Raw genomic sequence first — 16263 nt, forward strand, 5'->3', positions numbered from 1 at the left:
GAGATGGGAACAGAAGGGGGTGAGTATTGCTGCCACAGGCTCCTATAATTCCACCCACGTGCCTTGGCTCATATAGTCTGATCAAGAGATGTCATGGGGGAAAAATAGGTACATCTTCGCACCTCTGTGAAATGTTTATATAAATTGCGAGATTTTAACAGTTGTTTAAATATTACTGGTTTAGCAAATGTTTTTAATAGCTAGACTGGCTTTCTTGCAGCGTAAACAATGTCCTACTTTGTGGCAAGAGAAGCATTAAAATTGCTGGCCTCTATATTAAAATTATTTTAATTACAGTACATTCCTCAGTATATCTGTGGTTATGCAGTAGTTCTTGAGTTTTAATACTTTAATATAAGCACCATAGATACAGCTGCTCCTACTTGCATCTTTTGCATTTCTGTTCTCTAAGGCACTTGTTTCCAAATCAAAATGTAGCTCACAGTTAATTGAAACAGTTTTAAGAATCTCAAAACAAATGAAGAGCAGAAGGGAAGTGAGCTGATAATTCTGAGCAATACAGTTTTATTTAAGCCAGTGGGAACCATATTTGAAAAAAACTGTTGCATTTAAAAAAGATGTAATTAGGATATTTGAGGTAAAGTTACATGTTCTTTGATAGATCAAGTCACCACAAAACAGAGTTATGGTTAATAGTTTGAGATTTTGAAAAGTAATGTACTTCTTTTACTTCATGCATTATACTGTAAATTTTTTTTTTAATCTGTAGTCCCAATGGAGTATTGTGGTTTCTGTAAGGAAGACTGATTAAATGCTTCTGCTTCTCTCGTAAGCATTTATATGCAAGAAAATACAGCTACCATCCTGCTGTTAGTTTTCTAATGATTATGGTCAGTGATATGCAGAAACTCTCGGATGCAGCAATGTCTGTTACAACAGTTCAGTGAAGGATTTATCAACAGTGGGGTACTGGACATTTCTAACTTTTTTAATTAGGAAGTTCATAAGCAGGCAGAGCTTTCCTAGTGTGGTGCCATAAAAAGAAGAAAATGCGTAATTGTTATTTTACAGTTTCTCTGCAATAAGAGATATGCTGTTTTTTCCATCCGAGTTATATCTACAATATTCATGTAATGTGTAAATAACATAAAAGTATAAATATTTTAATCATCATTTAACCAGATGCAAGCTACCTATCTTACTTAATACCTTGTTCTAAGGTTTATACATGAGTTTACTTGTCTTCACAGACCTCTGCATGTTGCTGCTCGGAATGGACTAACAGTTGTAGTTCAAGAGCTTTTAGGGAAGGGAGCAAGTGTACTTGCTGTAGATGAAAATGGTAAGTAAAGTTTGTTTCCCCATAAGGAACTGTGGTTTTAAGCATAGCTCACCAAAAAGCAATAACCCTTTGGAAATTTCGTAATAGCCTTGCAGTAGGTTCCATCATAGGAAAAAAATGTCTTGGTGATGGGTCATTTTATCCAACCAGCAGAAGTGTAAGGAGAATGAAAACTTTCAGAATACTGCAGTTCACAGCAAAGAAATGTTTGGTTTGCATTTGTAGTTTTGTAATATATACCCTATAAGTACACTAGCTTTGACATACTGAAAAAGGCCAGAAAAACATAATGCCCAAAGTAAAGTATAACTTCCAGCTGCTAAGAATAAGAAGCAGGATTGAATTGCCATTCCTTTTGTCACAGTAGGTGTGTCATGTTAGCTTTTGAAAGCAAGTATGAACTACGGATCTCAGTTACTGGTCTCAAGCTTCTGGCTCTTTAGAGAAGTAAGAAGAAGTAACTGCTGTAGCATGGAGGATAAATCCTATACCTTGTAAGAACAAAAGAAAATCGGATCTACTGACTTCTTACTTGCGTATTTTCACGTATGACATCGGTGGTCCTCTGAAGCTGTGTTTTTAAAAGCATAAGAGATTCTGCTCTTATGCCATACCCCAGTGTGTCTTAATGAAAGCAGTAGCTGGAGTTTGGGTGAGGCTTTTTGGTTTTGGGTAGGGTTTTTTTGCAGAAAAGGATGTGCCTAATTAATAGTTCTAATTATATTTCCAGTCCGGAAAATTTTTCCTCTCTTAGTGTTTACTGTGACTTTCTCTGTGTGTTCCTCAAATGATGCTGCTTAAAGTGATGTCGTTGATTTAAAGATCATTCCTTACCTGACAGAGGTAACTGTTAAACACCCTAAAATGAAAAGATTGGAAAACATATATTTTTGATTTCTGTTTCTCATCACAAGTACGCTAACTGGAGATGTTTTTATTTTTGTGGGCTTTCCATGTGCTCGCAGCCAGTCCTTTGTAGAGAAGTCACAGTTCCCTGGCAGCTTGGCAATCTAACTGCAACATTTTAAAACTTCTTTTTAATTCTGCTCATATTCTAAATTTTAAAGTAACTCTGAGTGCTGCCTAATCTTGTTCCTCACTGTGGTTCATTTCTTTCTAATAGCAATTGCTTTGTTCATAAAACTCTAAGCAGCCTTGAGAATATTCATAACGAAATCTTCTTCTGTTGGATGAATGTGCCAGCTTAAAGTACATTATCTGCAAAGTGATGAATACTTTGGGAAAAAGGAAGAGAGATTTTTATGGGATTTTTCAATCTATTTCACCTGTCACTGTAATTTTTTCTTAACTCTTAGACATATTAGTTTGCTAAACCTGTTGTCAGTGTCTTCTGGATTTCCGTAGCGTATTAAGTGGAAAAGCTGGCAGCAGTGATAGCCAGGCTCCTCTTTAGGTCTACTTGTCTTTGATTTTAGCATCTGCTCTTAAAGTGTTTCTGAAGGAAAACCAAATAACATTTATTTAATTCTAATAAAGTAAAAATAGAGGTGAAGCTTTGATTCTATTTTTTTTTGTTAAAAAGTCTTGAAAAAGTATGATTCATGCATTCTGGGTGGTGAAAGTTACCTGCTTAGCAAAGCAGACTGAAGAAATAGGAGCTGGAGTATTTTGGATCACACCACTAACATTCTCTTACTTCAGCTCAGATAAGTACAACTTGGCATTTCGCTTAGAATTAGATTAAATTGGAGGTAAAGTTTGAGTTAGTATTTTGTTTAGAAATATGTACTGATATGTGGAACATGTAACCAAAATCTCAGCTGGTTTGGAGTGGGTCCCATTTTTATGTTTGAAGTTGTCCCTTTCTATGAAGGCTACTATATCTGGGCTACAGAAAATTATTGAAAAAACTTAGTGAGATTTTTTTTGCTGTGTTTTTTTTCCCCCCACTATTTAACTTGCTAGCCTCGCTAAATTTCCTGGTACAGCCTGTCTTTTATTTGTCATATGAATGTGCACCACAGTGGTGAGAGGAGGCATTCTCTAACTCTGGAGACTGACATAGCATGGAGTTTTCTCTTACTTTCTACATTTATTGTTAGAGTGATCATTGGCTTGCCAAGCTTTTTTTTTAAAAAAAAAACACAAAAAAACCAAGAGGGGAGGGCAGTTCTTTTCTAAGCCTTCCTTTACTCACATTTGTATTGGAGACCTCCAGTTTTCTGGACAGAATTTTTCTTGTAAATACTTACAAATGACTCACGCCTCAGATGACTTTTTTCTTTTTTCCAAGTGTAAGACTTCATTCAGCTAATCTGGAGAACTGTCTTTTCACTGACTGTTTTAATAACCTTCTGATTTTCCTGTGGATGCCTTCATGGAAGCTTCATTCTCCCAGGGGAGGGAGCACTGTGTTTGGGCAGGGGGAGCCCTGGTCCTAAGTCTGTGTCCACCCCTTGGGCTCTGTTTTCTCTTGTGTGAGGATGCTGCTTGGCCTCACTCTGCTTCTGTTGCCCTGAATCAAAGAATCACAGAATGTCAGGGGTTGGAAGGGACCTCGAAAGATCAACCAGTCCAGCCCCCCTGCCAGGGCAGGATCACCCAGAGTAGGTCACACAGGAACGCATCCAGGCGGGTTTTGAATGTCTTCAGAGAAAGAGACTCCACAACCTCCCTGGCTATAAATGAAGATAGTGATACATTTTTTTATTTTCCTTTTCCTGTGAAAGCTTATGCAAGTGCAGTTTCAGTGGTGTTGGTACCTTTACCAACATCTTTATTAAAAGAACATTTAAAGTATTCATACCTGTTGTTGTGCTGCGTATGTGAATGATCAATTTGCAGTTGTTTTAAGGGACACAGAAATAGAATTTGTTCTTACAATTTTAAAACAATATTGACAAAAAGTGGTTGAGGACACAGATGTCAGTCTTTCATGGTGCAAGCAGTTACTTAATTTTGCTATGTCTAAGGCAAGAATAAAACTGTGATATTCTATTCCTCTTTATGAAAGCCAGAAGCTTCAGATCTACAATTAGTTAAATAGTTTTTGGAGAACTTGCAAAAGCAGCAAGTAATCTGTTTAATCTTTATGTTGGCCTTTAATGGTTTTTTATGATGAACTGGGATGCTCAAAGGTAGCTGGTGACTGCTCATTTTTCTCCTTTGAGCTTTTAGCAAATCATGTTAGCGAAAGAAATTGTGTTGGGTATGGCCAGCTTGCATAAACTTACTTTGTGTGTCCCCTTACCTTCATACAATCTTCAGCGACTGTAGATATTAAATTGTGTGCACCTGAGCATTGATGCTGAGCCTTCTGTTCTGCCTGACGTGCCTGAAATGCAGTCTTCATCCAGGTGTAGCAAGCTCTGGCCAGTGCTTCTGAATCCTCTCAAAATGTATCTCTTCTGCAGACTGTCACTGTTAACTCTGAGCTGTTTAAGTGCTGTGATACCTTACTAACAATGACAACATCTGCTGCGCTGCACTTCTGTACGGCCCTATCGCATGGTCAGCTGGTGCGTTTTGTGCTTGAATTATCTGTGTGTTTCCTTGGATTGTATGCTCCTTTGGGCAGGGACCATTGTCTTACTCTGTTCCGAGCATCAAGCACAAGGTCTGTCCTGAGCAAATAATAGTTCAACTGCAAGATTGTCTGTCCCCCTGCTTGCTGTTTTCTTAATTTCTAGCTACAATTGTTTTCCATAATGTGCCTACTTGTTTAAACCTTCCGTGCAGTTGTACAACACAATTACTCCTGAGCTCTATCCTAATACTTGACCTTGATCTACTTCTAGAGTAAAGGTGATTCGTTAGTAGTTGAAACACTTGCTGGTAGAATGGGCTTTGCCTCATTTTCCATGTCCTAAGGTCTGGACAGAAATTCATCATGCGCTTTGCTTTAAAGCCATCTATTATTTAAAATTACCTGTGTGCTTTTAACCTCATGTAAAATTACTTGTGTGCTCTAAGTTGTGGACTCAGGTTAGTTTAGGACTTCAGACTTCCAGATGTACCTGAACATGAGTCTTCCTGCTGCCCTCGTGTGGGCATGCCCGTCGCAGGTGGTGAGAGATACCACAAGGTGACCTGGCCACCTGCTTCGGCGTGGAGCTGGATAGAGGGAATTTATTTTGGTCTTTGCAGCAGAATTAGCTGTTACCTGTGGTTGTACTTAGGTGACTGCCCTGCTTCTAGAGCTGCTCTTGTCACCACCAGTTGCAGTGCCTCAGTGTTGTAGGTGCACCCTGAGACCTCTGCCAAAACTACCCCTCGGGTGCCTTTGCTGAATGATTATGGCTGAAGCCTGAGACGAGGGCGATGCATGGATCTCCACTGAGGAGAATTTGAAGCGTTTTTCTTTGCATTGAAAGAGCACAGGCAAGTACGTAGCGAAGGGCGAAGCTGCAGGAGATGTTGGAAGATGATTAGAGCCACAATCACCCAGGAGAGATTTTGAAGCTATGTGACCTGTGTGCAAATCATTCCGCAGCCCGAGACCTCCTGCATCTGGGGGTTGTCACAGTAGCGCTGCCGGCAGAAGGAGTTTGGCCGGACAGTTGGGCAACCAGGAGGTGTAGTTTCTCTCTGCAGATGCTAGCCTACTGATCCAGCTGGCATTTCCTCCCACTTCTGCGCATTTCTTAATTGATATCCCTCAACTACAAGTTAGACATTGGCTTTATAGTTTATGTCACTGTGTATTGTAATAAAGTTTAGGTTGATGGAAATTATATACTCTGCCTTTTCAGTTAACTGGCCCAGATGCATTAGCCAGCTTGTTACTGAGATAAGAGTCTTTTTAATAACTTTGATGAACAGCTATATGGAAGCTTCTGGATGAAGAAATATATTGAGCTGTAGTTTCTGCAGTGGCTCTCTAGTGAATGCCCTCACCCATCACTGTTGGCTGCCATTAGTTCTCTCAGCCAGGTGACTTCTCACCATTTTCAAATCCAGGATTTTCTAGCTGACCTAGAGTGTCTGACTGTGCTTAACAAAGCAATTACACCTCAGTTTCAAAGCCCGTTAACTTCCAGGTTGTTGTAACCAAAAGTGTAAAAAAATGTAATTGATAATGCATTTAATTTTATGTTGTTGTTTTGTGGTTGGTTTTTTTTTAACAGTGCAGTACTAAGAGTGAGGAGTGCTCCCGTTCTCAGTTAATCCACAAGTGTAATTAAACTGAATTTGTTAAGAAATGAAAGTCCCACAAATTTTCAAGTTTTGGTATCAGTTGAGAAGAGCAATTACTACACTACACCCAACTCTTAAATTTAGAATAATGATCTGGATTGTATTGCTACACTCACCCATAGAAAGATCAGGACTCTCAACCTTGAGGAGTTCCCCTGGCCACTGTCCCAAACCAAGAGGGAGGCTCTGAAGGGACCTGCTCCAACACGCCCTGGCAGGACCTCATTTTAAAGCTCAGTCGAAAATGAGCTGTGGTCAATCAAAGTCCTACTGGCCTCTCATTAGCTACCAGCCAACTCCTTGGGTGTACACCTGGGCTGGTGGGGTAGCCCCAAACCTAGCCAGAAACTTCTCGCAGTTTCTCTGGAATCTGGGAGGGGAGGCATCCCAGACTAGGGAAGAATGCACCTGCCACACTAAGCAATATAAAATATTTCTGCGGCTTCTGCAGCTCAAAGATTACCTAATCTTGGAGATTTTTTTACATTGTCTTTATTTTAAATGAAGCTTTTGTTTCCCTTTGACTTTCTAGGTTACACACCAGCTTTGGCCTGTGCGCCCAATAAGGATGTGGCCGATTGCCTCGCTCTCATTCTGGCCACGATGATGCCTGTCTCCTCGAGCAGCACGATACCTTCCCTTACATTCCATGCCATTAACCATTACACCAACACCTCAAAAACTGTCACCTTCGATTCCTTGCCAATCATGAGGAGTGACCATAGCTCTTACTGTACTTTCAACAACATTGGCAGGGAAGGGGGCTACCCGTACACAGAAGAGGACGAACTCAATGACTCAGATTCTGAGACCTATTAGAAGCTACATTTTGTAGGTCTGAAGAGCAAACCCTTACACTGGAAGGTCAGACTTGAGCTATCATAAAAGCTACCAGTGCTTGAATACAAAAAAGACAGACCCTTGAGAAGATTTTTATTGTGGTTGCATATAAAAAAAAAAAACCAACCCAAATCTGTGAGACTCTAGGAGGATTTTTAAGAGCATATTTTGCAGAAGAAGCCTAAATTCTTGAAAAAGTACTTGGAATCCATGGCAAAAAAAAAATAAATAAAGAATGTCAAAACTGTTTTGTTTAACTGTATTCTACCATTCTGTTTCTGGTGCCGGGAGTAATTTCTGCAGTCCGGGCACCCTACTTGATGTAAATGAACAACGCTATTGTACAACACAGAGGATGCTAGATTTAAGGATTATCAATAAAACTAAAACCATTTTGAAGGCAATAAATGAGTTTGGTACAGTAGGCATTGTTTGTGCTGCAAATTGCCAAAGGACCAAATAACTTAAAGATTTTTTTAATTAAATATGTTTTTGTGAAAACTGGAATAGGTTATTTGAGAAGTTGTTTCAACCAAACCTTAATTACTTCTGGAAAGGAAGCTTAGATTTGGTTTTAAACGTTGGATTTTTATTTTTTTTAATCATCTGAAAGCCTTCCGACACTATTAAATGTACCATGAAAGAACGCAGATGTACCTTTAAGTTTTGTTTTCTTTTTCTTTTAGGTAAAATGAAAATGAACTTCTCATACTTTTATAATATTATAATTAAACCAGCTAACAAGGTGAAGTCAGGGTGAAAAATGTACAGTGTAATAAATGGGAGAATGGGTGGGAGAGGTGGGAGGGAAGCAGTAATTGTTGCACAGATTTGGATTTTTTTAACTTCTGGGTTTTGGATTGAGATTTTTTTTAATTTAAAAATACATGAAACTATGAAACTGCATAAAAAATTGAAACGAAATGTCCTGATAACCCTGTTGTGATTGAGAGTTCTTTTCAATAACTTGTCCATTTCCTTATATCATAAATTGGTATGTAAGACTGAAATTGTATATCCCCATCACTTTTTTTGGGGGGGGATCCTGGAGTTACAGGGGTGGGGGGACGGGGAGGTGGATTTAAAAGTATATTTCCCTATTAGAGAAAAAAAGTACAGTGTCTGGTCTGTGGGAAGAGCTGTGTATCTTTGTTGTGCTCCATTTAGAAAATAAACAGCAGGAACAGGTCCCTGTAATGTAGTTCAGACTTGCCCAAATTTTTTTTTTTTTTTAATTTATAACAGACTACTTTGGGTTTATTTAATTGCCTGAAGAATGAAAAACTGACATAAATAAGCTGAAATTTTGTCTGTTAATATGAATATTTACTTTATTTGGCTCTGCTTTAACTATAACTGTTACTTTTCAAGTGAATTTGTTTATGTACATGCAAGAAATCCTTGCATGTCCTGGTAAAGTACAAATAAATTACTACAAACTGATTCTAATTTCCTTTTTATCCTTTTTGTATTGTGAAACTGGAAATCTTTATGATATTGTAAATTATCAGCTGGTTTTCTGAACATAGTGTGAAAACACGGGACAATATTTTGATCTATTTGATAATTTTGTGGGTTTTTTGAAGAATTAATGAGCATGTACATAGAAATAGTGACTGCTTGAATACTGTATTTACCTGCACTCTTTCAGTACTTCAAGATTCCTGTATATTTTATGGAGTATAATAAAACCCAAATGTGAGTTCTACTAATGAATAATTTATTTGTATTTACTGAGCACTAATGACAGTCTCTTTTGTTGAACTGAGTTTATAAAATCTGCTTCACAAAGGCTTTGCCATCATTTTGATTCTAGAGTGAGGGTGAACTATTTAAATTTAAAGTCATTTTAAATGTTAAAGTACTTCATTATTCCTTTAGGCTTCCTTTTAAGTCTTACTTAACCACTTGTGTCTGTGTTCACTGTTTATATATGCGTTGTGTTTGAGCAGAATTAGGTGACTTCAGGGAGATGGCGATTTCTGCACTTTCTTCCCTCTGATTCTTTCAAGGATGGGGCTGAGTGATGGACGTGCCTCAGCCGAGCATGCAGGCACCACGCAGAAGATCCATACTGGCCCGTCTTCACATCCACTGCATCTATTTAAATACAAAGGTTGAAGCAGCAAGGACCCATTTTTCCTCATATACTTGTGGAAAATCCCAACCAGAATATCAGGTGGCATGGCTGTCGTTTAAAAGGTAACAACTGCATATTTCGGTTAACAAAACTGTCCAGTTATTCTTGCTTCCAAGGAACTATGAGAAGATGGTATTAACAGGCCTTTATTTTCTGTGCTTTGATTTGACTTCAGGATGACCTCGTAGCTCAGTGTGCGGGGTCTGTAGCCGTAGGGCAGTTTGTAGGAGGGGAACACTCCTGTCTCCTTTGAAAAATGAACAGGGTAGCAGACACTGAGGACTGTTCATGTCCACTTGTGTGCCTGGATGATGGAGGGGAAAAAACTCAGGTGGTTTAAAAGCTCCAGATTTGGATACAGAATGCAGGCAAATGCAGAAAACGGTGCTGTTCAACACCGTTGCTTCTGACCTTATGTCAGTCAGAAATCGTGCCTCTCTTCCGTTTCGTTGCCACTCACCTCACAAGGAAGAAAACTTGCACTGCATTAAATTGCCTTATTGTTAAGTTTTGTGAACAGAAGGTTGCTTGTTTCTGTGAAACAAATAATGCTGTCTGTGGCCTTTCTCCTTAAAAAAAAAAAAGGCAGGTGGTGGTTCGTACCTCAGTGGAGGCCTGTTCATTTCCAGAAAAACTATATTGGAACCTCCATCTTTCTGAAAGGAATCCTTCTCTTCTTGTACAGATCAATAGGACACAGTTATGGTTACAAACTTTATCCAAACAACCTCTTGGATTTTCACCAAGAGGGAGCAGTGAGCCTTGGCTGGACCACTGAAGCAGTGTGTTAGAATAAAACAAAAAAAAAATAAAATTGAATGGACTGCAGGAATGAGGACAACTAGCTCTGCTCAGCTTCCTGTGTACTGGAACTTCTGGGATGTTTTATGGTTTTTCAGTTCTCAGGATAAATGTGCGGGAGGAAATGCCAGGTAGCATTGTTACAATGCCCAGGCAGCATTGTTACTTTCAGAGTGCAGTGTGGTCGCTTATAAACGCTGTTAAAATGAAGAATCGGGCTGTCTCCCCCTCTCCAAGTTGACTCCACTGTAATGAAAATGTTTCTTCTTGTAATTTAGAAAATCTTGACCTCTGTGTTTCCTGCTTTGTATTTTCCTCCTGTTACTCTGTATTGCTTCTCCATGCTTAGATATCACCAAAATAGTCATATATTTTAAACAATCAGAGCTAGAAATAAGTACTTTTAAAACTTGGATCATGGTTGTGGTGGTTGGTTTGATTTATTTTTGTTTATATATTTTCCTGTTTAAAGTTCTGACTTGTTGAACAGGCTAAAGAATTAATGTTTGGTTTAAAAAAAAAATTAAAAGCTAATTACTTCAAAATTCTTCTCCTTTTAACATATACAAAAAGGGCACTAAGGATCCCAAAGCTGAATGGAAGGTGACCAAAAAGGAGCATGAGCAAATGTTTACAGATTCTTCAACCCAGTAATTCTAGTTTTGAGGGGAATTAATCTTCCTGTCCCACACAGAGATTACGTCCATTTAAAGGCAACAACTACTGTAGTAATCCAGAATAAAATATTCTGTTTATATTACAGAATCACAGAATGTTAGGGGTTGGAAGGGACCTCTGAAGATCATCTAGTCCAACCTTCATCCCAGCATACCTAACCACTACACCATAGCCTCAAGTGCTAGATCTCCTTTTTTTAAAACCCCTCCAGGGTTGTTGCCTCCCCCCCCTCCCGGGGCAGCCTGTTCCAGTGCCTCACCACTCGTTCAGTAAAGAACTTCCTCCAAATATCCAATCTAAACTTACCCTGACGCAACTTGAGGCCATTTCCCCTTGTCCTGTCCTTAGTAATTAGAGAGAAGAGACCAGCACCAGCCTCACTACAGCCTCCTTTTAGGTAGTTGTAGAGGGCAACAAGGACTCCTCTCAGCCTCCTCTTCTCCAGACTAAACAAACCCAGTTCCCTCAGCCGCTCTTCATAGGGCATGTATATTCTAGTTTATGAGAAGAAAAGGAAAAAAAAGAGTGAGAATGTGCATTAAATCCAGTTGGTTGAGATAACACAAGTGCTGTTCTGTTAGCTCAGCTGCTTCATTGCAAAAAAAAAAAAAAGTTGGTGAGCTTTTTGTTAATCATGCCATAACTGAGTGAGAGAATAGGTCTGTAGAAAGCCTGTAGGCAGCAGCGAATACTGTGGGAAGGGCTGTTGTCTAGCACATGCTTCTGAGAAGCACAACCATGGAACATTTCTAACAGTGCTCGCTATGTCCAGGGAGCCCATACTTCTTAATTCCATGTTTGGAATTTGAGCTTCACATCTTAAAAACTGAAACCTGGCTAAAAGGGGTAAGTGTTTATGGAAACAGCAGTTCTGGTGAACTGGAGGGTGTGCTCTTTGGCTCAGGTACCACAGCGCCAGTGAGGGAGCTCCCTGGGAGGAGCAGCAGGAGTGATTTGCTCTGTGGCTCTGCTGATGGCACGTAACCACTTCCCAAAAGAAGTGCCGTTGTGCTTTTGGTTAAAAAGCACTGGTTACTGATAACAGTTAATTCCTCATAATCTAGTCCTGGCTGGAATCAGATTTAATAAGCTTGGAGAGAAGGGCCTTTATAATCTCTTCATAAGTAGTTTAAACACCACTTCTGTAGGTCTAGATTAAAACTCAGCAAACCCATTCTGATATCAGGAAAACGTAAGCTTTTAAATTCTTGAAGTAGGTCCAGCAAGTTCATATAAATCCTTAAATCCAAGATTGACTGGTAATTATTGCCTCTTGTAGTAATCTCCAAATTATTTGTGATGACTATAATCCTTTAATATGCTGCAGAATCTGATGGGACAGTTGGAGAAGAATTATTTCAGATTAGGATTAAAAACCTTTTTTTATAAATCTGTAGCTGTGACTGTAAATTGGACAATATAAGAATTTTGTAAAACATGGGTCTCTTTTACAGAACAAAACCTGAGATGTTAAGCGTGAAGAGACACAATACAGGCCCCTCTGTTAGCTGTGATAACATTGGCACTTTTATTTTTGGGGAGTCTTTTTCTCATTATAATATCCGTATCTTTTGAAGACGTGCAAAGGACCCACTGTGCATTAATTTGAAATGGCAAAACAACTGGCTATTCTTAAGAAAATATTCTATTATTCTATACGTCATTATCTATGAGCCTTATCACAAATATCCTTTTATTTTACTGCTTAATAGGAGAAGCAGACACCTGGCCAGATGTTAATGTCACCCAGTCATGTATCCTCTCATACTCACCAGGAGAAAAACTGTCTGAAATGACGACCTTGAAAAAAGCGTTTCTTTCAGTTCTTTAGAGCCCTGGAAAGTTACAAGCATGTTTTCAGTTTTTTGCCATGTAGGAAAAATAGTTATAGGTGTGACTAAATTGTTCAGCCTGTGGGCTTTTTCCGATCTCTACAGCTCATGTCTCAACTGAGTGCTCCTGACAGGGGAAGATGGTGTCAGGACTTGAAGATGTCTTGCAACTCTTTCTAATCCGGTACCCCAGTTGCTTTAACACTATTACTTGTATTCAAATAAAGCAGCATCTAAGTGATCCGTGCTTCCCTGGTGCTTTGTGTTAGGATAAAATAAGCTCCCTCCATTCCATCCCATGTTTTAGCAATTTTCAAGCCGAGTTTGGGAAAGGAATCTTGTGGTATTTCACTGTGTAACTGTAAACGTGGTCGATTACTATGGAACCTGAAGAGCCTTTTAAGCTCTCTATATATTGTTGATGTCACTAAATATTTAAAGAGGAGGAAAACACTTTACGCTCTCTTTTCTCATTAAAATTGCAACAGAATCAACCAGAAAGTTTGGTATTCAGATTCACAACAGAACAAAACAAGTCACTGCTTCCAAGTCTTGTCAAATGACAGCCATGCAGGTTTTCTTCGCACTGTACCTGGGAGTTGACTTAGTTCAGAAAGCTTAAGACACTGGGGCCTCAGATGTTCTTTTATGTTGAAAGAATAGATTAGATACCTTAAATAGTTATAAAGCAAAATCTGAGGATTCACATCCTATCTGTCATACATTTATTCTCCTTTGCAAACTTTATTTGATCTGTCCATATAGTTTTCTTAAAAATCTTATGTAGACTATTAATATCTTACTGAATTCAGCCTTTCTCATCTCTTCTTCCAAGAGCTTGTTTGATCTGCTATGGGTACAACTAAATCTTGTCTCCCACTTGGGACTGTGCTGCCTACAGCTTCCCTCCCAGTGGAGGGAGGCAGGAGAGCACAGGGAATCTCTGACAGTACTTCCGTTGCTGTTGACCGTTAAAAACTTGATTGAGCAATTAACTCTCACATCCACCTGTGAATATTTGGAGTTTTCAGGAGTGCATTTCTCATCGCTTTTGCTTGTTTGAGTTTTTTACCTTACGTAACGGGAGGAGGAAGGAGACATTCTTTCTAGCCACTGAATCTGAGTGTGTGCTGTAGTGGTGATTAGACATTGTCCAGGTCCTCTTTCTGTAACAGTTCTGAAAATGTAATTTTTTTCAGCCAGCTCTTTCTTTTCAGTTTAGATGGTATGTTTGAAGCAGCCAGAGGGCAGTCTGGTTTTCACATTGGTCCTTGTGTTTTCTGTGATGCTGGGTGTTCATTAAATACCTGATGCTGCAAGACCATGCTGTGCCTCATGACAGTGGCTTCCTTACTTCTGCCTGAAGGAGCTCATGCCCACTTGTGCATTGTGAATATCCTTGATCTGAACAGGTTGTCCCAGGTTGTTCCCAGTTCCTCAGCCTGTTCACGTGCCTCTCAATAACTTAACTCCAATGTCCTGCGTGCTAACTGTTCCTTTGGTGTGCTTTCTGGTGCTTTCTTTCACTGTACTTCAAATATCTATACATCCACCTGGAAAACTCACTGGCCATGGTAATCCCAAAGCAGCAGATCCCTTATGAAGAAACCTCCAGCACCTCTGACTCACATGTTATTACTCCTGCCTGGAAGATGGTTCCTGTGGTTGTCTTCCCCTTCCTAGGGGCAATATCAAGGCCCTTTAAAGACATCATCCTCTGCTGTCTCTCTCAGACAGGATATTCCTTTGGTGCTGGTACAAATTTCCAAATCCTGATTTCCCTCAAGTCAACAGACAAGTGATTTAAAGCTGTTCTAAACTTAAGCTGTACTTCCTGTATATCAAAAGATCCTTGCATTTTGGTTTTGTTGCAATCACAGATGGAAACCGTTCGGGAAGCCTTAATAAAACTGTTTATATCCATTGCAGAGAGAGTAGATGATGGGCTGTGTAACAGTACGTTAGGGGCCTGCCTGTGCGAACATCAGCCTTGCGGAAGGCTTCTCACACCTCCTCAATAAATGGTAGGTAGCCTCCCTCCCGTAAACATGGGAGCAGCGATTCGTTCAATTGCTGTTCCAGCACAGAGTTCCAAAACCCACCCATAGGTGGTGGCAAGTGTCACCTCATTTCAGAATGGATACATCTGTTGTCACTAAAAGATCAGGATGAGGAGGGGAGAAAGTGACTTACTGGTAACCCTTCATCTTGTCTAGTACTGTCCCACTTTTTCCAGTGTCTCTTTCCTTGCTTTTTGGGGTGAAGAGAATGAGGTATGAGAACACACTAATACTTATGCCTGCTCTCTCAGGGAGGAGATGGAACCTGTGCAAATGGTAAGGCCAGGAGGTCTTGTTTTCTGATAGTTTTTGACATTAGACAATTTGATTTTTGACTAGCCCGAAGTCAGAATAGATCTGTGGAACACACTTTGTATGTATCTCACAGATTTTTATTTTTTTTCCTTAGGCATATCAAGTACCTGTAACGCTGTTTACATGTTTAGCCTAATTTATTGTCATAGTATCGGTCTGAAACTAAATCCAAAACAGTATTTAGTGCAAAATCGTAGGTTTTCAGTCCACAAAACGGAGCTGGGAGGCTTGTCCTGAGAGCTGACCTTGTCCGGCTGTTCACTGTTCCTTTCTTTTAGACTCGGTCATATGGTAGTAGAACCAGAAGCACAATAAGCAAAACAAACACTTTTTGTTCTACCCTCTATGTTCTGGAATTTGTGCTTTGGCAAGAACACCACTATGGGTGCCCAAAGTATTAATGATTTTTAGTTAACCCTGCAGTGGAATTGTCTACTTTTACATCAACCAGTTTATCTTTAACGTGACATAGACATTCCCCTCTCCATATTTCTGTCCACTACATCCTACAGGATAAACAAACCTGTTGTGATGCATTATGAAAGCTGAGTATGACCAGGTCCCAGATCACAGTAATATAGCTTTGAGAAGTAAGATTTGATAAAGTCCATGATCATCAATATTTATGGGCTTACTTTGTGTAAGTATTTAAGAAACCTTGAGGTAGAAGTTCAGCAATCTCTTGGCTGTTTTGGTTTCTGAAACCAGAAAGTGAGTTTGTTCAAATCAGGAGCTTACTGAGCACCTTTCAGTGCACATATTCATAGCTGCCACACTGGTTTGAGTTGGAACACATCTGGGAACTGACTCAGACCAGCAACACAGAGACTCAGAGCTCTGCTGTTATCGCTCTGCCCCTCTTGCCCCAACTAACAGACTGAGCAACTGGAACAGGAGGATTCATCAAAGGAGCAGTTGTGTTTATTCTGTTACTCACCAGCTATTACACAGACAAAGTCGTAATGGCCAGCAAAACCACACAAAATTATAATGCTTGAGAATAAATTATCTTGTCTGAATTTAACCCCAAATTAGTATCCTTTGAATATTCTCTTCTCGACTTCTTCACTGCAGTAGAACAGTTTGCCACTGCAGTACAATAGCTACAGCACTCGGTCCAGTTACTGCTGAGGAAAG

General features: G+C 39.6%; 1 protein-coding gene across 1 annotated transcript in view; it reads left to right on the top strand.

Annotated features, from left to right (window-relative positions):
• Positions 1-7588, top strand: part of ANKRD28 (ankyrin repeat domain 28) — a 41561-nt gene extending 33973 nt beyond the window's left edge. Inside the window, exons 23-24 of the mRNA XM_009869375.1 lie at positions 1212-1303; positions 6993-7588. Coding sequence (XP_009867677.1) covers positions 1212-1303; positions 6993-7279 — 379 coding nt within the window. The 3' untranslated portion in view covers positions 7280-7588. The remainder of the gene's footprint in view (positions 1-1211; positions 1304-6992) is intronic.
• Positions 7589-16263: the final 8675 nt, after the last annotated feature.

The sequence above is a fragment of the Apaloderma vittatum genome, unplaced genomic scaffold (assembly GCF_000703405.1).
Source record: "Apaloderma vittatum isolate BGI_N311 unplaced genomic scaffold, ASM70340v1 scaffold31665, whole genome shotgun sequence".
Taxonomy (NCBI): domain Eukaryota; kingdom Metazoa; phylum Chordata; class Aves; order Trogoniformes; family Trogonidae; genus Apaloderma; species Apaloderma vittatum.